We start from the raw sequence: 21,757 nt of genomic DNA on the forward strand, positions 1-21,757 counted from the left end.
GTACAATAAAAAATGCAGGGATGTGAAGTACATGTGTGGGCAGTATGTATATTTGAGTGATGCCCAAATTAAGTCAGGCCGAGTTAAGAAGTTTCATTGCCCATGGAGGGGGCCATACAAAGTGATTGAAGTTCTCTCGGACACAAATGTGCGGCTGAAGCTTCCCTTTCGAAATGTTGTTGTACACAAAAATAGGTTTAAACCATATCATGGTACTTCCCCTCCCACTTCAACTAGCAGATTCCAGGAGCGACGTCGAGGGCGCCCACGGAAAACCCAGACGACGGAGGACGAAGGAGCCAGCTGTGCGCCCTGTCCAAGTGTGGAAGACCCCCCCCTGTTTTCCCCTTCCCAGTGTTGTTTATCCCTCCACCTCATCAGTGCCCCCAGCGAGTCCCCTGACCAGCGAGAGTGATAATCTGGAAGAGTACGCACATCCCAGAGAAGACCGCGAAGAGGATACCAACGTCCTTGCTTCCCCATTCCGTGCGCAAGCACATTCCGCGGAAGGCCGCGGAGACTGCGGGAGCACCGACGCAGACGACAACTCCCTTATCTCACCAACCCTCCCCGCGCGCTCTCCCTACCCTTTGAAGTCGCGAGCGGCTGGCCAAGCCGGACCACGCTCAGAGAACGAAGACGTTAGTGTAAATGTGCCAGCAGAAAGTGTGGTGAACGAGGAGAGAGCCGAAGGTGCATATAACCTACGACCACGTAATAATAAGAAATAAATTGTGTCTTGTGAGATGGAACATTGTTTAATGAAATTTTGTTGATGCTGGGTTTATTAGTATTTAGTCTTTGTATTGTTGATCAAGGGTCGGAATGATTATGTATTACGGGATTGTATGATTTTTACAGACGTTTTATTGAGTGTTGGGTTTATTGTGGTATTTCATCTTGAATGTCTTCTTTAAAAAAAAAAATTGTCCACTGTGTGTCCAATTTTGTTTTGCGGGAGGGCGATGTAGGAGACCGGATGCTGGCTCTTCATATTGAAAGCACCTACCTAAGCATCCCACGCTCTCTCCGTTCTTTTCCTCTGCTTGCACCTTACCTGCACATCCCTCTGGTTTCCGGTCGCTCCTTTCCCACCAATAGGTACTGCAACATCAGCGACCTACGAGCCTCACACGCCACGGCGATGGCAACGAATCGGAGAGGTGAATACCGATCACGTTGGGACGCCTAAGGTGGACTTGAGAGAGTAAGCAGCTTGGCAGCGGAGAGTCAACCGCGAGATGTAGAGAGAGCAACATCAACTTGGGGATCAATAAAAGAATGGTCTTTATCTCACAAAATCTTTCAATTCTGTTCCCTGTACTTCCTCTGACGGACCAGTAGCGGTCGTAAATCTTACAGAAGGCAAATTTTGTATAAATCCAATTAATGAGAAATGAAATGACGATTATCCCTTTTAATCGCGTCTTTCCTAATGAGAAGTTTCTCGTATTATTGCCAAACTTCTATGGCCATGCATAACCTTAGGCATCGCCCGCATGTGCCAGCTGTTACGACGAGTATTAACTTATCTGTGACTCGAAAAAATTTCCCGCCAAGAAATACTCGCTCATGGTGCAAACGGACCAGTTTAACATGCTGAAATGTACTTATGGAGTGGGATATATATCCATGAACATCGGAGGAGACCTAGGGCACATCCTAGGAGACGACCCTGATAGTGTCAGTCGAGTGATAAAGTTTTTAATAGAGATCAGGCTAATTAACAGTGTTTAAATTCCAACCTTTTAATCATCTGCCTACCCCTTGTATTTTTATGAATGTTTAATTGTATTTTTAATGTATCTTTTAAAATTTTGATTTTATAGATTGTCAGTGGTGCAAATGACCTTAGTCTTCGAGGCACCCTAAAAGCAAATACCACTACAACTATGTATCCATGAGTAAATCACGTCCAAGATGAAAAATATGCGGCGATATGGAAATTTTGAATTAAAATGTGTGAGAGACGATTGATCTGTTAATTTTACAAGAAAACCGTGCTGATTCGCTTGCGGTCTTCCCTGAAAATTTGAAATGCGCATGGTTTCGTCACCTGCGCTTCTTCAATTGAAGTATACACTCGCATGGAGGAAGTGCAAGAGAAACTGCGAGAAGGCAACTCATGACTTGAGATCCGGTCGCAATGAATGAAAATTACCAAATTTGAACCGAATGAGGGGGCTGTCGAATCATTTTATGAAAACTACCGATATCATACCCTTTTCAGCTAAAACAGATTTTTATTTGTTTTTTTTTTAATGTTAATTAATGTATATTTTGAATGCGCAAGATATTTTTGCGTTGAGGTATGCAAAAATGAAATGGAATTAGGATTTGATGCCCTTTCTTCCGAATTAACAAATTTAATTGAAGATGATGTTTTAGCCGTGTTGCCACGGTGTCTTTTTTAGTCTCTAGTGAGTGTGATGATAATCTTGTGACGTTTTGGTTGCTCTGCCTAAAATTTGTTGATTCACTGTATGTTGTGCTGTGTGTAAAATCACTGTATACTGTATGTAAAATTTGTCGACGTCCGGGTTATCGAGTTCCTCTTAGTCTACAGCCGCCGATTATAGGCTTAAGTATACGCCAAACGAGTGAGCCAAGCGAAGCGCTTCGCCGTGAATTATGTACAATGTAATTTACTGAATCGTATTGGAAAAGACTTGGGATAACCATTTGAAGAGTGGGTTCCCTTCGGATCATAATCTAGATCTAGAAGCCACAATCATGGTTGCACTGCTGTGAAACCACGGACACCTACTTCGTCACGGGATGCGTGTCTGCAGCGTTCCCTATTCTCTACTACCTGAATCCCTCTCACAACCTTATACGTCATGCCTGACCGATTGCCATCGGAGCGTACTTATATTCAAGCTCACACGCAAACGAAGAAATCCGTCCTCTTTGACTTTCAAAGTAACTGTATTTGGCGGAAAATATCGTTAGAATCTATAGAAGTAGGTACGATCACCATTGTCCATCGTCTTTTTTTGGAAAACTGTTTCCGATAAATTCAAGGGAAAGTAGATGGATTTCTATCGGTATATTTTTATGTTTTTCTAAATTGTTTTTGCTACGCAAGCCTCTATTAGAAATAATGGCTATTTTCGGGAAGCGTTGCAGATTATTGAATCTCGTAATAACTTTTCTGCATAGGCAGTAGGGTATAGTCAGATTGTTATCGTTAATACGCCGACTGCCTTGGCCGATGCTTTTCATAGAGTGCGTAATCAAGGAATTGCAAACGAGAGTTTAAAGGGATTTGAGTTCCGAAACGGGTATCAACGTCAGCGACCGCGGTCGTCTTCAGGGGTGCAGTCAGGAATTAAGACTGGGGGGGGGAGGAGTTTAGGTGCAACTAATACAAGGGTGTGTGGGGGTATGGAATACCCACCAGGATAAGCGGTAAGTACGAGATTAATAAATTGCGGAATTTTAAGATAAATGATTCAAAATGGTGAGTTTTACGGATTTCTGGGGGATATTTTATTAATCCTTACACTATTCTATCAGTAATAACAATCCAATTAAGTAAAATGGATTAAACTTAAATTTCTCTGAGCTCTGGGGGGGGGTGTTTAACCCCTAAAACCCTGCCTCACTGCGCCACTGGTCGTCTTAGTTCCCTTTTCTCTCGCCACGGCGCTTCCTCACTAACAGGGCTGATGGCTTTCATTCGTTTTATTCCGAACTTCTTGCAAAGACGGGGAAAAAGCCACTGGAGGGAGCAGAGGGACCATCGCAGAGTCGGTATGCCTGAGGAGCGAATTTAAGTTTTCCCGATCTACTACTACCCTATTAGTGCACACTGCCTATTGACGTCAGTTGGAAGTCTTTCCCCGCGGAGGATTGCTTAACAGTCATTTTAGTGTAACAGGGATTTCAATCATTCGGATACCGACTGCTAAACAACGTTATAAAGGGGACAAAATGGTGAAAATTTCAACATTTCTGCCGCAAAAAACCTAACAAAGTGGAGGTAAGGGCGATGGTGAAGTATACGTACTTACAATTAGTATGAGGAAAACAGTCGTGTTCATCGTATTTAAGGAGTCATACATGTTTATTTAAGCCTGACTAGAATTTTAATTGTGTGATATCAACTCGTAATTCAGTAAGAACTTGCTTGGAAAATGATTTATTCTTTCATCTTTATTGTTCATTGAAACGACAATTGTTTTTTCATGGACTCATAGCATCAACTTTCTTTACACCATTGTTTCTTCACTTAACTCATCTGCCTCTATCTCTTTCAATTCTTCTATCTGCAACACTAATATCACTTGCTTGGATATGGACATATATCTTTCTAGCAATAACAAATTCAAGACATCGGTTCACATCAAAGCCACTAACAAGCAACAATAACTCCACTATAATAGCTGCTATCCACCTCACACCAAGCGTTCGGCCCATTATTTCATACGCTGCACCAGCATGGATATTGATGTTGCAAGAAAATCTGCTCAGCATATTCTGGAAGCAGCAGAGAGAAAATCGCTTCAGGTTACTCTTTGTCTCGAATGGACTCCGCAAAACGACGCCCTACGGCCGTTAGCGCGGATGGAGCCGCTCTTCGTTCCCAGACGCAGACATTTTTCCAGGAGGTCGCGGAATCAGAGTTTCCGGAACTGCGACGGATAGCAGAATTCCCTGTCCGGCCCTGGGACAAATACTCTGGGGACTCTGCGCCGGAACCGGTCAAACCGAAGATCTTCCTCCGAAGGAACAAAAGAACGCGGTCCCGTAACGGGATTTACGGCATCAACACAGGAGGCTTTTACAGGGAATAAGCTCCTTTAGCCCGGTCAAATAGCCCAAAAAATAGGGGTACCCTAGCATAAATTGCCAACAAGCTGAAAATTTGCATGAACCTCAAGGATACCACTCTAATGAAATCCTGAAAAGTCCCCATTGATCCCGTGTGTGCAAAAAATTTTTTTCAAGGTAAAAGGTCACAAAAATGAGTTGTTTGCATTTTTTGGCCAAACGGTTAGTTTTATGGTAAAAATTGCTCCGACCAAAATTGTAGATCAGAAAATTATATACAAAATTGTCATTTCACGTTTTCCTCTAAGATTTGCCGTTTCTGAGAAAAATCCATTCGAATGTAGGCTGGAGCTGTATTCTCCGTAATATGCATGACTATATTCCTGCGCTCTCCAGACATTATTGGACGCGTAACTCGCATATTGGTTACTAGCTGTTCATCCGTAAACAATAGGGACAGAGGGTTTAGTTTTTAATATTCCCTCCTACTTAGTGAAAACATGTGGTCATTGATAGAATTATAAGTTAAATTTTGTGCTATATTTAGTACGTAGCAAATTTCGGGCATGGCTTCATCTGTAAAATAACCTTTGCCTGCAAGTGAAATTGCAACTGCTGATCGTGGCTCAAAGGCGTTGATTGATGCAAGTGCTGAAAGAAGTAATAAATTCATTAACTACCAAAAAAAAGCCAAAAATCGGTGGCAAAACATGTGCATTGTTGTAAAAACTACACTTGGAGTAGTACTATTGCTTCAGTGGAAAGACATCATGAAGCGGATCAAGCCAGTGCATCGAAAGTAAGTCCTTCTCGTACAAAATGGCTCAGCTTTTTGTTTTTAAAATCATTCCTTCTTTTGCGGCGATGAACGGAATGAAGAATAGAAAGGATACGAGTGTGAGGTATTGGCTTAGAATTTGTAAAGTTACTACACTTTCATTCAAAGAATCTGTTCTGTATATAGCTCATAATAATTCGTTCTGATAATAATTAAAAAAATTATCGCTCGCATAAGGTCATAACATAATTTAGAAGCTGCTGAAGCTAGTTATCGTCATGGTAGCAGTATTTCTTTTTTGAAACTACCCATTGGAAGTAAAACTGCTCATCCCCGAAATGAAGCATTGAATCTGGCCATGGAAGAAATATTTGACTACATCGAGAGTAGTGACGACTTTCAGTCTACATTGGAAGAATTAAAAACTGTTTGCAAAAATTCATATCTTGATAATAGAAGTGTTTAACTGCGATCAATATTAAATATGGTAATAAGGTTATTACCACTGAGAAACCCGGAAAATTTACATTTGTATGCTTAATTGATAATCATAATGATCAATTAAATCAAGAAATGAAGAGTGACTTAACATCCTGGAAGCTGCGGCAGCAATCATGCGAGATGATATTCAATCGTTAACCATTGATAATTCTCATTTTCCTCCACCAAGTTGCATGTGTATAGATATTAAAAATATATTCCGGGGCCATTGACATATGTTTTAGAGCAAAGTATTTTAAAAGATATACGGTTAAATTTAGAACTTATGAAATCAGTATGTACAAATTTGTCCTAGTATTATGACTGCTATTAGACCTCGGTCTTTCAAGTCCCAGCTAAGATTGGGTATTGCAGTTTTTTTCATCGGCAGTTTACCTCAAAACAACTCATACACATTTTTAATACTCCATCGCTTACAGAATTCGCTTTCTTCTTTCAGTCTATGAATCTCCAACAAAAATCAAGTGCATTTATCCTTTGCTAAACAATCACGTAATAAACAACGTGTCCAATTTGCTTGCCTTCCATCAACCTTAGCTTCTGCTCAGCGATATTTCTATCGTTTGTATCAATAGGCTCAAGTGTGACTTGGCAATAAACTGGATCCACAAGCATGGTCGTACCCAGCGAGGGGCAGGAGGGGGCAGCTGCCCCCCGCCCCAGGAGAAAAGATCGCAAATGTCTTTCATGGAAATAATATTTTTTCAAGCAAATAATTTTAAAAACTAATGAAAGCTGTTACAGTTTCGATAAAAATGTTGATTTCATTCACCTTTTCCTTGCTTAAATCGTACCTACAACTTGAACAACCATGGCTTGCCCCCAACCCCTTGTTTTGATCCCGGGTAATCCCTTGCCCAGAAGAGTGGGGTTGGAAGTTAATTCACAATGTACTGGAGCCTATCCATACCCTACGCCCGTCTCCTTAACGCCTTTATTAATTTTTTTACAACTGCAAGGAAGGGTGTAGTTGAAAATTTAGTTGCAAAAAGTGGGCGTATTTATTTCAACGGCAAGCATCAGTCGTCAAGCCCAGTCGTGTTCAAACATTGAGCTTTCAACAGAAGAAGTACCGACACACAGTGGGCTGAAATCGAAAAAAGCTGGCCAAAAATCGCTGTAGTCTTAAGTATTGCTAAATGAGTGAAACTTTTTGCGAATTGGTTATTGTATAGACACAATGAAACTTATTTAGGATGATTTAGTCCAGAACATTGTTTGGGAGAGCAGAAAATTTAAAATAGGGAAAGTTATGCGGGAACCATAATTACCAGGGGCAAGTCGAAATTTTTATATGGGAATATCAAGGAAAAATAGAATTTCTTCCATATTCAACTATGTTTAGGCTATCTAGTAGCTTTTCATAAGGTATGCGAGGATTGAAAATTGCTATTGAGTCTTTTAAACCTGAAATTTTGGTCATTGAAGAGTAATAATAGAAATGAATACCATTCACAAATATTTGTATTGCACATTTATCAAAACAAAGGTGTGCCACATTAAATTCTACTCTGAGCCAGAGTAGAGACTCTGAGCACTCGGCTAGAAATGAGCGTGCCAATCGCATAGACGGCATATTTTGGGAAAACCTAATTTGTAGAATGGAAACACTTGCACGTGTTCATAGTAAAAGAACAAATCTGGATGCATAGGGGTAGCCGCCGAGGACAAGGGGCTTGGAGAGCGCGCGAACCGTTAGGTTTTTTACGCGGCTCCCGCGGAAAGACCCAGGGGTATGATCGTCAGAAGAGGCTACAAACCATAAATAACAGCAAATAACAAGTATTTGAGTACAATGCACTCACAATTAAGGGATAGCCCAGTCTCTCAAACGGACTACAACGCATGTCATCCTAAGTTCCCGTGTGCATCCGACGTGTATTGCGGGTCCTGGGGCGCGACAACCGCCCGACATCAGTTTGCTTTACCACGAAAAAATCAAAGGGGAGCAAATTGGAGCAAGATTGTTCTTTTCCATCTAATAATATAGACTTTATTCTAACTCTTGGTGTAAATATCTTAGGAGCGGCAAGCGGCGGTAACTACTTTTATCCTGGCATTAGGTAAAAAATTAACGAAAAACAGTCATATTTTTAACAAATCATAAAGCTAATAAATAACAATTGACTACAACAAAAGTTCACTCTTAATTAACTAAAAGAGTGGAACTATCAATATATATCCTCAAAAGTTCCGAATTATTAACTTTTCCATTGCATGGGGAACGAACGTTGAACTTTTACGCTTAAATCGCGCACTCACGATTTCATAGATTTTTATTGATTTTTGGCGACCTATAACAATTAAACAAAAAATTGTGACAGAAAATCAACTTCAGTTTTACATGCCCTGGATCTTGTAAAATGATAATATAGTATTCCCAGTTCGAAATGAAAAAGTCGATATTTTGATTTTTGGCCAGCTTTTTTCGATTTCAGCCCACTGTGCGACATCAACAACGAAACAGATAATGTTTCGCTGTTACAGCAAGTTACATCGACTCACGGGAATGTACAGGAAGAAGAAGATAACGGTGGAAGAAGAAATAAATAAGGAGAAGCTCAATGAGACCTGATTTACGATTAAAACAGACCGTGGAGTAGACCTACTGGGGAAACTACGCTTAAAAAATGCGCCTCGTGTACTACCATATAGGTGGCGAGAAAACGTGTGCATATTATGGAGGATACTAAACCCTCTGTCTCGATTGTTGGCGGATGAACAGGTGAGAGCTAGTAACCAATATGCGAGTTACGCGTCCAATAATGTTTGGAGAGCCCAGGAATATACCTGTAGTCATGCATATTACGGAGAATACAGCTCCAGCCTACATTCGAATGGATTTTTCTCAGAAAGGGCAAATCTTAGAGGAAAACGTGAAATGACAATTTTGTATATAGTTTTCTGATCTACAATTTTGGTCGGAGCAATTTTTATCATAAAACTAACTGTTTGGCCAAAAAATGCAAACAACTCATTTTTGTGACCTTTTACCTTGAAAAAAATGTTTTGCACACACGGGATCGATGGGGACTTTTCAGGATTTCATTAGAGTGGTATCCTTGAGGTTCATGCAAATTTTCAGCTTGTTGGCAATTTATGCAAGGGTCAACGTCTATTTTGACCGGGATATTGGCGATGTGGAACCCGAAGCGAATCATAATTTGAAGAGGGGTTCGTTGTGGGTTCTTTTCGGCTATGGCCACCGCGATTTGTCGAACAAATTGGCGAACGGTGACTGAATTCGTATTCTCATTCTCATTCGCTGGCTATTTCGCCAGAAAAGCTTCGCTTCGTCACTCTGGCGACGAAAACATTATTGTCGTTCTGTCTGGCGAGCATATAGCGAATGTAAACATTCGCCAAAAGCGATTTTTGCTAGCGACGACAGTGAAGCCGCTCTTGCGACTTGGTGAAAGTATTGATCAGAGAAGGACTCGTGATTTAATTCCAGCTATACACCTTTATTATGTTATATTTTTGATCCCAATTAGTTTAATTGTTATTCAAATGCGTGGCTGTGTGTTGTGTTACTCGTTTCGTCGTTCTATGTGTTTAAATAAATGGGACTTAAACTGGATTTGCATTTGAATGAACCGCGAAGCTTTTGTCTTGCAAGCGTATTGTGTTATTGTGGGAGTGTTGTTATTCCAAGCATATAAATGTGTTGGAATGCATGAGAAAACTTGTTGTTTCGGTTCTTATGCTCGTGAACGAGTTCGTGTGCTCGACCCCTGAAAATGTTGTAGTTATGCAATATTTGTGCCGGAGGAGGCGTTTGTTATGATTTGTGCCAGCCGAAGTGAGTTGGTGAGAAATAGTAGAATTACATATCGGAGGAAAGGAAGGAGGTGAAACAGGAGTGTAGCTATAGAAATCTATTATTACCTGGTTTTGCTGACTTCATCAACGAATTCAAAATGTGACGGTGTTTACAAAGATAGTTTGGATTAGAAGAAGAGCCAAGTTTCATATTTGGTAATCGAAAGAGAGAAAAAGATCCTACCTACTTATTGCATTCTGATTTACTAGCATGTGATGTCACTATAGAGTTCATAATTAATTGTGAGGATATATGTTATGAGGCGAAAGGGGGTAAGCTATTAAAATATTTTCGTATTTCCTTTTCCAAAGGATATGTTTGTCTAAGTACTACAATAAAAATTATAGGTAAGTCCATTAATAATATGTGGCGTACGGATTAGTATTTCTTGGAGATAAGTATATAGGAATTAGTGAGACAAGTGAAAGATTACGTGGAAAAGAAAGGATTTAGCACGTTTCGTACGTAATATATACTAGATGCTGTTTGAGTTTTCTTTGGAAGTTGAGAAAGTCAAATTGATGCAACCAACACAGCTCGTGTGGGTAAAAAAAGCGAGAATGACTGATTTGCTCATAAGATGGTATGAAATATTAATTATTAATGAATTTGTAAGGGAAATGAGCAAAACTCGAGAGCCTTGCGGATTAATCATCGAGAGTGTTGGCAACGGAGGTTATTGACGAAGAGAGGAGAATGAACAAGAAGGGATTGAGAAAAATTGTGTGTTTTGAGTGACTTTAATGTAACTGTGTGTTTGTATATTGTGAATAAATGTTCTTTCTAGTTTTCTAAAAATAGGGATAGTTATTTTTCCACCCACGCACGTTACAATATGTTGAACTATTTGAAAATAGATATTATGACTACCGCAGAGCTAGTTTTTCTCATTTTTTTAGTTGTACTGTTCTAGTGGCCTATTTCAAAATAGGTTAAAAAAGTGTAATATTAAGGCATTGTGGGATTGGAAAGGATGGAGGAAGGGGTAGGGGCGTAATCCTTTTCGCAGGTGATCTAAAGTTTTTATTCAGCATCCAAACGTTGTTATGATGAGTTACCCAACGCTTTGGTTCTCACACCCAAAGTACTCGTCCATCTTCTTTGGATATAGCTACCAAGGGAGTAGTTGGAACATCCAACTCCTCATCACCCATTCCCTTTGGGTGACTCAACCAAGTATAGTTCAGAAATATATGGCACTTCAGAATTCAAATTATTCGGGGAAATAACCGCCAAAGAGTAGGAAGCTGCAGCGAACCTGCAAGTGCAGATTGAATGTGTAAATTCCACAGAGATTAATTAATTACAGCCGAACTAAGGCCCATTCAATGGAACCACTATCAGTTCAGAGATGTGTTCGTCATTCCGAATGCCATAAAAAATTCGGCATTGAAAAAGGCGGAGCAAGGAACGTGGTCTCCCTTTGTGAGTCCAATTCGGAGTAATGTGACTCAAAGAATCGCAAGAAAGTTGTTGATGAGGAAACCATAGGCACTATCGATGCGACTAACACTTGTTAATTGCGCAAAGTACTCTTGCAGTACAAGATTAGCTGAGCATATTCGAGTTCTTCGATGCTACGAATCCATCAGTTTGAGATGAAATATAAGACCTCCTCTACTTCTCAATTGTGCGGCGTATCTTTGTCATAATGACTGTTGATCGTAAAGCCCACTGTTAGGTTGAACACGAAGCGTTGGTCGCATTACCTCGAAGTCACTCCATGCTGTCGGATCGGCCTCATGGACACAACATTGCTTACTATTATCAATGATGGGTAATTTTGAATTTTCATTTATTTATTGACGGAAGTTTTCATGTTTCAGGTGTTCTTATATATGAAATGCTGTCCGGCTATCCACCTTTCTTCGACGACAATCCGTTTGGGATCTACGAGAAGATTTTAGCTGCCAAAGTGGAGTGGCCAAGGCACCTGGATCCAGTGGCTAAGGACCTCGTTAAGAAGCTTCTAGTACAGGACAGAACCAAGAGACTGGGCAACATGAAGGTCAGTGCGACACTTGGACCTGAAAACAATAAGAATAAGAATCGAAAGAGACGCGGTGCAACAGAATTAAAATAGCTCAAAATATAACTTAACTATTTCGCTTGCCATCCCACGCGCTGACTGGATGGCGTGTTTGTCAAAATATGCCTGGGATGGAGCCACCTGCCCAGTCGGTGGGGTTTGATCCTATTTGTGAGAACTGTGAATGAAAAGCGAAGGCTTTCCTAATATGTATGATTTGACGCTTTCCCGGAGAATGGAATGAAGAAACTTCACTCGGGTTTGCGCGCGGATAAGAAAATCTTAAGGCAACGGCGTCGCGACGTATCGGGCTTCGTCTCATTGCCCATTGTGAAGACTACTGATTTAAAATTTGAAGTAACCGTTGAAACTCGGAATATGGAGGAGCGGGATTGGTGGATTCCCGATATTTTTCCTCCTCTTCGCACTTGAGAAAGATGGGCAGCGTTCCATCGAAATTTTTTAAGAAATAACCTTACCCCGTAAGTTCCCTACTTTTATTTTTCGTTTTTCCCTCTATCGCTAAGTTTTTCTATGTTCCCGCTATAGGGTAAGAAGAAGTTCATTATTATTATTATTTGAGTTTATGCACTTTCTCAGCTGATTAAAACCAGCTGGAAATATTCACCTATCCCAAGGTCAATTTAGGACTAGGCTCGGATGCTAAGGAAGAGAATTCACCCTATCCTACACTGTCCGATCATGCCCGACCCAGGAATCTTCTCACGATCTGGCAGGTCTGTAGTAAAACAGCTTTTTGCCCGAGGTTAATCAGTTGTTTTTTAATTCCCAGGTCTTCGACTTCTTTTTTGAATCTTTTAGACAAGACTCCCTCCGCAGAGATTATCAGTGGGTGTATGCTGACGTCTTTCAACTTCCAAATATTTTTTATTTCACCGGCCAAATTCTGATATTTTTGTATTTTCTCTCTTTCTGTAGACTCAACATTGTGATTTAGTGGCACTGCTACATCAACTATGTTTGCTCTTTGCTGTAATTTGTGGATCAATAAAATATCAGGCCTATTGTAATCTATGGTTTTATCTGTAAGTATCGGTTATTATTATTATTATTATTAATAATCTCAAAGTATGGCAATTTTTAAATGTTTAATTTCCAAGCATAAAATAAATTAAAGTAATAATGTGCTTCCAATTACTCAAAATTCCATCTTAGAGAGTAGTTTTTTCTTCTTTTACTATTAATTAACTAAATTATAGAGCATTTTTGTTATGCTCTCCAGTCGTTGAATTTATGAGGTAATCCTTGTACCCCCAAAAGGCTAGATATTCTGTCATTGAATCATTAGCCGTATGGTAGCATTCTTTTTTAATTCATTCTCAATAATTTCTTTTTTAGAGAAGGCAAGTAATTCACAAAATCTACTTTTCCTGTAAAATAAAGTGTAACATCGTGATACACTGCTGATTTGGCTAGAGATACAATGAAATTTGCTAGGCTAACTCCCTTAGCATCAAATATGTTTTGCCTTGTTAAACCTGAATATAAGTAAAGTAGCAGTATTCGCTCTAATCCAGACAGTGATGTTGCTGCTTTTATGACAGCGTTCCACATCAAGCGCGTTTTCCTACATAGGAAAGTTAAATGCCAGGCGCCTCTTGACCAGGGCACCAGGGACAAGCACACCACTACGCCATCTTTCTACATCCTTCCAAAAATTCATAAAGCTAATAACCCAGGCCGCCCCATAGTTTCCTCTCGAAACTCTCCTACTTCTCGCATCTCAGCTTTCGTTGATTTCTATCTCCAACCCTTCGTTCAGTCCCTTCCATCATACATCAAAGATTCTCATGACTTCCTTTCCAAACTCAATTCTATTTCCCTCCCCCCCAATCAGCCCATTATCATGGCCACTAATGATGTAACCTCACTGTACACTTTAATCCCTCATTCTGAGGGGACTCGATGCTCTCCGCCACTATCTTTCATTACGACCCACACCTCAAAACCCTAGCATTGACTTTCTTCTTGATCTTTCCCATTTTTTCTCACCCACAATGCCTTCTCGTTTGACAATAACCACTATTTGCAAATATCCGGCTGCGCCATGGGAAGTAGGTTTAGCCCTTCTTATGCCAATCTTTTCCTTGGCCTGTTTGAAGAAAATTTCCTCACTGATTACCCTCTAAAACCTCTTCTTTGGCTCAGATACATAGATCGCATTTTCATTCTCTGGCCTCATGACATCGACTCTCTCAATACCTTTGTTTCTTCACTCAACGCTTCTGCCTCAGTCTCTTTTACCTCTTCCATCTCCAAAACCATTATCAACTTCTTAGATGTGGACATACACCTTTCAGATAACAAAAAATTCAAAACATCGGTTCACATCAAAGCTACAAACAAACAGCAATACCTCCACTATAGCAGTTGCCATCCACCACACACCAAGCGTTCCATCCCTTATTCCCTCTCTGTCCGGGGAAACAGAATTTGCAATAATCTCGAAGACCTTCAAAAGTTCCTCTACCAACTTCACACTTCTCTTCTTCACCGCGGCTACCTCGAAAAACTTTTGATAAATAAAATTAGAAAAAAGCCGCGTATTTCCAATAAACCCCGCTCGGTCAAACATTGCTCTCCTTCTCTGCTCACTACCTACTTTCCTGGTGCTCATGTGCTACAAAACATATTGAAGGACTTGTACCCCATCCTTTCGAAACACAAGTCCACCTCTCAGATTTTCCCCTCCACTCCTCGGATCACATTTAAGAGACCACCGAATTGAAATACCATATTTAAAACTACCCGCCCTCTTCAAAAGTCGCAGTCAGTCACCATCTCCACACCCTCACCCTGCAATCGTCCTAGGTGTAAAACCTGCAAGATATTCTCTCCACCCCCTGCCTCTTTTCTCCCCAAGCTCAAATGCCTACCGATTTTCCCCTCCACTACTTGTACTTCCACCAACATCATTTACCTTCTTCATTGTAATTTCTGCCCCGCTTTCTATATCGGCCAATGCACTACCCCCTCAATCTCAGAATCGACAATCATCGCGCCTCCTGTTGTCCATCGTCCCCCCACTCCTCTCTACTAGTACCTACACATTGTCTGTCACACGACTTTGTCTTCAATGAATGCTACAAAGTATCCATTATTGCCTCCCTCCTTCCCACCGACTCCGCCCTCAATCTCCACACCCTCGAATTGGCTTGCATTTGGCACTTTTAAGCCAATAGCTTTCCGGGTCTGAACGTCGCATCCTAACGTCTATTCCTAACCCCCCCCCTCCCCATACACCTCTCCCCTTTCTCCTTTTTTCCCTTGTCCAACACACTCTTTTCCTCACCATTCTTACTTAATTTTAGGAAAAAGTCAGTAGTGCTTCGAAAGCTTCAAGTTAATTTCCCGTGTGAGTGTTTCTTTTTATGTTTCTATATTTATTGATATTGACTTAAAAATATTTATATTGCGTGCTACGTGAATCTCGTTTTTCTAAACATTGTGTATATATATAAAGAGGTAAGGAAAGAAAGGGATAGGAACATACAATTGAAAAAGGACGAGGACAACGGTGCTATGGTAGATGGAAAAAGCCAGAAATCAGAGGGTAAAATTGGCACCAAACTTATTTGAATATTTATGTAACAGATTTGAAAGTTGATAGTTTCTTAGTTTAGCACTAAACTTATTAATAATTCCAATTTTTGGCTCATTTTGCTCAGGTGCGACTCTTTTGGGTGCTATTGCCCCCCACACACACGATTCAACGTCTGAAAAACTTGCGTGAGAGATAAGAATGAAAACCAGTCAGGATTTTTCCCCTCATAGCTCTCTTTGATGGCATATTGACTGCAATGCAAGGAAATTATTTTAATTTTGTAAGTAAGGTTTTGAACAGTATTCCTGTCCATGTCAAAATTTGATACCATTGAGTGGGAACCTAATATAATTTTAATTTCTTGCACCAATTACTTAGAATTAGGTCTGGATAGGAGGGTTTACACATCAATTATACGTTTACACGTAGGGTTTGGTAAATCAATTGCTTGTGAAAAAGGCTGCTTTGTGAAAATATGTCCGTGTTCATGAGCGTTGTGTAAAAAGAGTGTTACGTTGGCCCAGGGAGACAGAAGAGCGACGGTATGTAATCACTCGTGGAAAATTCTAAGCATTGAAAAACACTTTTCCCACACTTAAAGTGTTAGTGCTGCCCTTTTATCCACGGACACAAGGGAGAGCAATCTCCCCTAGCTTATAAGCAGTGAATGAGGAAAATATTGGGGCATTTACGACACAAACAGATGAGGATGGCACTTTCTTAGGATGTCTCCTCCGCCCGCGAGTGATGAACATTTTCAGATCAACTAGATATCGACCAGTTTGTAACAAGATTTTCAAAGTTTTAAATACAACTCCATATTACTTTCCTTTCTTTAGGCGTAAAAAATATAACGCAACGGGAAAATTATCCTTAAAAGAAATTTCGAAAGTGCACGCTCATTGAAGAATTTAAGTACTCTAAGTATCAAAGCTTCTATTTTAATTTGCTATGATTCCCTCCATGAAATGCTTTCCTGGTGAAAACGTTTGAATAAAAATATGAAATTTCCTTCGGTTAACTTGTGGACCTTTAAGGAATCATTATTCTGTTTGTAACTTTCAATATGTCACTCAGGTTTTCGCCGCAGTGGCGCTGATCGTTCGATTGTGGAACCAATGCCTCCATTGTGATTGGTCAGGTGCATGGACTTAAGCAATTGTGCTATGAGGCCACGAGGTGGCAGCTGCGACGCTTTCTTCCTGCAAGAAGGTTGTAAATTGTAGCGTGGTGGTTTTCATCATTTCCAAATCAGCAGACTTCAGGTTTAAATCCTAACTATGTTTGTCCAAAATGGTGTACGGTGAAACCCTGCCTTACCGGACCCAGGTCAGCTAGAACCCAGGTTCACCGGGACGGTTAACGAAAAATCAAAAATCACTAATGTAAACAAAATATACTATAAGGCTTTTAAGCAATGACGCGACTAGTTCCACGGAGCTTGCGGCGATCGCTCGACTTGGCGTTGTTTTGACGCCCTACCCTGCGTACACCCGCGACCATCCACCAACATTCCTTAGATATACATCTACTTAATAGCCTGAGAGCCACCTTTGAGAGGGGTGTTTGGCAGGGGGTGATCAATCACCAGCATGCAAGAGGGTTCCCACTTGCACAGCACACGGTCCCAAAAAAACGTTACGCTTCCTAACAAGTTATACTACCGCATCCATTCAAAGGCAAAACATGCCAATACTCACCAAGGTTGTCATCCTAAAAAGTTAAAACATACCAAAAATTTTGTTTGAAAGAATAAGAAAATTCAGAAACCTGCATTAAGGTATTCATAAGTTAGTAAGCTACAATACAAGTCATCTAATCTATTTGTGAGTTCTAATGCTTAAGTATTTTTTATTTTTTTTATTTTTTTTTATTTTATGCTCAAACCACCGGATACAGCTCTTATTGGCCATTTTACACCGGGGTGTTCAACAAAAGAAAACGTACACAAACGACCATGCCCTGGACGGTATCGTATTGTTCATGAAAAAAGGAGAATCTGAATCCGTCTGTTCTACAGTCTATCTCTCGTTTTTTATTTATATGATCTAATCTACAGTTATATGTTGGCGTTCGTAAGATATGGCTAACTTCATACTAGATTAAAACTTTTGGGCTATGTCGCCGCGTTAATTTTTTTGGTCACCATAACGTCTCCTGACCGATGCTGGTCGCTTTCTCAACGGAGTCTGATGAAGAGGGAATTTTTATGCATATATATAGGTACTTGTGTCAGGAGATGGAGGGAGGGGGCGGGGTGTTGAAAGAGTGGGTTGTTTTTCCGGAGTTACGGGTTGCAGCCAAGTGCGACTTATTTTAAGGCCGGTGCCCCTGCTCAAATTGTTCTTCTCCTCTTTAGTTATTTCGATGGCTTCTCTGACCAATCTCTGTTTGAAAATTTTTACTCTGGCTACAATTTCTGCTTCCATAAGGTGAATTGTGTGGCCCAGCGCCGCATGGCTATCTTCGTCAGAAAATACTTGAATTCTTGAATTAGGTTTGGTCTCGTCGAGTATAAAGGAGCCTCCCATTTCCAGATCTTGTATTTTCAGGTCAATCATAGTCAGGAGAATGTCATATGACGTTAGTGACAATTTTCCACAACTAGCATTCGTCTAAAATTGCCAATAGTTTTTAATTTTCAAAGAGGATTCTGAAGTCGATCACTGAATGCACTGTCACTATCGGCGCATTAAAATTCATTTACACTCGCTCGCGTCGCTGAAGGCGGATTGATCAGAATTTTACTTTGAAGAATTAAGTAAGAATGTTTGAAGAACTAAGAAGGGCTGTTTACCCCGACATTTATTCGTCCTGGCTTCCTCCATCTAATTCATAATTTTCGATCACCAATCAAGGCCAACCGCTGCATCGAGGGCCTTACGCGCGTCTGGCGTTCTAATATACGGGATTACAATTTGTAAGTAAGAATACCTTCAATGACATCCTTTCTCAAATCCTCTATTTTCCCATAAATGTACTGACTTCTCAGTGTTCGCTTTCCTCTCTCCCTGAGAAATATATAACCGTAATTTATAACTTAAACTTATGCAAACTTATCGCAGCAACTTCACGGAAGGGAGACACTGGCACAAAAAAACTTAACACTCACTTAAAACTATTACAAAAATGGACACTCACAGATGTTGGTGGATGGTCTACAGATCCTCCTTTTCAATGACTCATACCCATATTAATACCAATTGTTCAGTCCTAGGCTGCCCGAGGCCGTTGTATTTATTTATTTATTTCTTTAAGTTATAAGTTTAAGTGACAGTGACGCTGTAATCAACATGAAATGTGAACGCAAGCAATCTTTCAAAACGATGGGTAAAAATAGTAAACAACGCAAATAAAAGGCACGTGGAAAGGGAGGTAGAAAAAGAGGTTTATTTTTTACAGGGGAATGGGACATGGTGAAATTCATAAATGAGTTTAAGTGCAGAAAAAACGGATCAATGTTATTCGGAAATGAGTTCAGTTAAGAGGAAAAGCAGCGGTGGAGTGAGGTCTGGAAGGGAAAGGAAGAGCGAGGGAATTCTGTGGAGGATTATACGAAGAAATAATTGCTTTAATTGTGGGCATGTTGTGTGTGTGTGTGTTTTTATTATTATTTATTTTTTCGGTAAAACAAAAAAATAATTACAAGAAGTAGGTAGAGTTTTACATATTTTTTCCGTTCGAAGTTTAAATGGCGGTTATGCGAGGGATTGTTTGCTCCCAGGGGGTTGGGACCCCTGCTCGCAATCTTCGCTCCCTCGCATTTCCAATATCAGTCATGTCCAATGTCCAACCAATGTCCGCCATTAAGAAGCGCCGCTCCTCGACGAAGCAGTGGCAGATTCTCGAGCCCTTCACCTCTGAACGCGATCACATTCCATTTCCTGTTTCGTCTGCAATCCCCGCCCTTAGAATAAGGTGCAATAGAGTGGTTGCACACTCAGTCCTAAGGGAGACATAAAGGCACAGCAATGAGTACGAATTCAAGGTGTGATGAGGAATGGTCGCAAAGGTCCACAACCATGGTGAATGGAAAGGTGAGGCGGTTTGGGGAAAGGGGACAGGAACGAATGAAAAAAAAGAGGCATAAATAAGGTATTAAATTAACAAAGAGGTAAAATAAATAAATAAAATTTAGCAAGGATAGGTGAAGACGGTTGAGAAAGACTGGTTCAGTGTGTGCGTGTGTGTTTTCATTAAAATATTAGATAAAAACTAAATTACCGTCTTCACTATGACAGATTACTCTTTTATAGCACCAAAACTTCCTAAATTTATCGACTGAATTGTGAATGGTGTGATATTTTCTCGAACTCGTTATAATCGAATTCAGTCTTTTTTTGAATTTGTCGGCATATTGGACATCTGCAATTTTATTTAAAAAAACAGCGTTAATTCATCATAAATTGTGCTCTTCTTAGCTGTTGTAAGTAAGAAGTTGGACAGACGAAGACCAACATTGTCATGACGCTTGAGAGGAAGGCCACTGTATATCTCATACAGATACAGTTTGTCTCTGTCCAACAGTTTTTTTAATTGCTGATGTTACGGTTCTCCAAACACCTTTCACTCTCCTGCATGTAATGCAGAGATGCCATGCGTCTCCTTCATCATCGGTGCACCAGGGACACATCTTATTTGGGCGCAAGCCGGCATTAAACAAGAAACGACAATCTGCCCACCTATCGTGGGCAAGGCGCCAGGCGTTGTCAACGTCTTTTCCCCGAATTGGGGAGAGCCGAATAGCAGGCCAGTTCACCTCATCGTGGTAGGGACCTTTAAGCGGCCAGCCTTTGCCATGTAAGAGGTACATTGCTTCATGATACATCTCTCTCTTAGCTATGGGGAGGCATATCTGGCGAGTCTTCCTTGTGCTGTAAAAACAAAGAGCGGTCGGTAAACGTGAGACGGATGGTGATACACTTGCGGGCGAAGCGGGAAGCAGCTTGAAGATTGATGCAGATTTTGTCAGCGTTTTGTAGAAGTTGTCAAGCGAGATGCAGTTCTTAAAACCTTCAGGATTCGTTAGTATGTCGACGAGGTTGCGTCCATTTTTGCAGGTTTTGAGTCTTTCTTGGGCAACTATTCGCCATGGGGAATCGAGTGGTGCTTGTAACAGCCGCTGCAAAAACAGCATTCTGAACGATAATGTTCTCGCCCATACATCAATCAGTCCCAGGCCGCCCTCGACAATGGGAGCTTTTAGGGCATCTGATTTTACCCAGTGATTTCCTTCACCCCAAACGAAATCCACGAAGAGAGACTGTATGCGCTTTGCAAGAGAAGGATGTGGCGAGTGGCACTGTAGGACATGCCACAGTTTGGGGGCGATGAATTTGTTCACTGCCAGAACGCGACTCCTTAGGCATAGTGGGGCGACTTTCGGCTTCCAGTTACGAATGGCATCTATTGCTCTTTTCATAAGCTGCTGTGAGGTATGCCGGGACTCTGAATCCTCGTCATTACCCAGCCAGATGCCCAGAAATTTTCCTCCCTCACTGGTTCACTGGAAGTTCAGAGGTTGGTCAGTTCTACCCTTCCACCTGCCAACCCATAAACCATTGCTCTTCTCGGTATTTAATAAGGCCCCTGATGCTCTCGAATAGTCTTGGAAACAGTTATCTAATTTTTGGAAATCAGAGTCGTCCGTGATGAAGACGTTCACGTCGTCTGCATAAGCACTAACTACCAGCCTTTTGCCAGCAGTTCCAGGCAGAGATATTCCTTTAAGAGAAACCATCAGTAGGGCGAGGAACGGTTCCAGTGATATAGAGTAAAGCTGCCCAGAAAGAGGGCAGCCTTGCCTGATTCCCTTCTGAAATGGAAATGGGGCAGTAAGTGTTTCTTCTACTCTCACCATGCATTTGGCCTCGCTATATAGTGTTTTTATGCTGTTAATAAAGGCATCACTGAATCCCATATCCGTCATCACACTGAAGAGGAAAGAGTGATTCACGCGACCAAAGGCTTTGCTCTGGTCGAGTGCGAGGACAGCTAGATTTCCTTTCTCGTTATTCTTCCACCGTATCACATCTCGCAAAAGGGAGAAAGAGTAAAAAATGGACCGTCCGGGTACGCAGTAGGTCTGTTCAGGGGATATTATGGTAGTTAACACCGTAGATAACTTCATGGATATGGCTTTAGAGATGATTTTATAGGCGGCATTTAATAGGGAGATAGGTCTCCAGTTTTTAATGTCAAGGTTGTCTCCTCCTTTACTTAGCAAAGAAATAACTGAAGTGGCGGTTGTCCTGGGTAAATGTCCATCGACGAAGGCTTTAGTTG

General features: G+C 40.8%; 1 protein-coding gene across 1 annotated transcript in view; it reads left to right on the plus strand.

The window, feature by feature from the left end:
- Positions 1 to 21,757, plus strand: part of LOC124167743 (cAMP-dependent protein kinase catalytic subunit 3) — a 207,439-nt gene that overhangs the window by 176,569 nt on the left and 9,113 nt on the right. Inside the window, exon 6 of the mRNA XM_046545755.1 lies at positions 11,705 to 11,886. Coding sequence (XP_046401711.1) covers positions 11,705 to 11,886 — 182 coding nt within the window. The remainder of the gene's footprint in view (positions 1 to 11,704; positions 11,887 to 21,757) is intronic.

The sequence above is a fragment of the Ischnura elegans genome, chromosome 11 (genome assembly GCF_921293095.1).
Source record: "Ischnura elegans chromosome 11, ioIscEleg1.1, whole genome shotgun sequence".
Taxonomy (NCBI): Eukaryota; Metazoa; Arthropoda; class Insecta; order Odonata; family Coenagrionidae; genus Ischnura; species Ischnura elegans.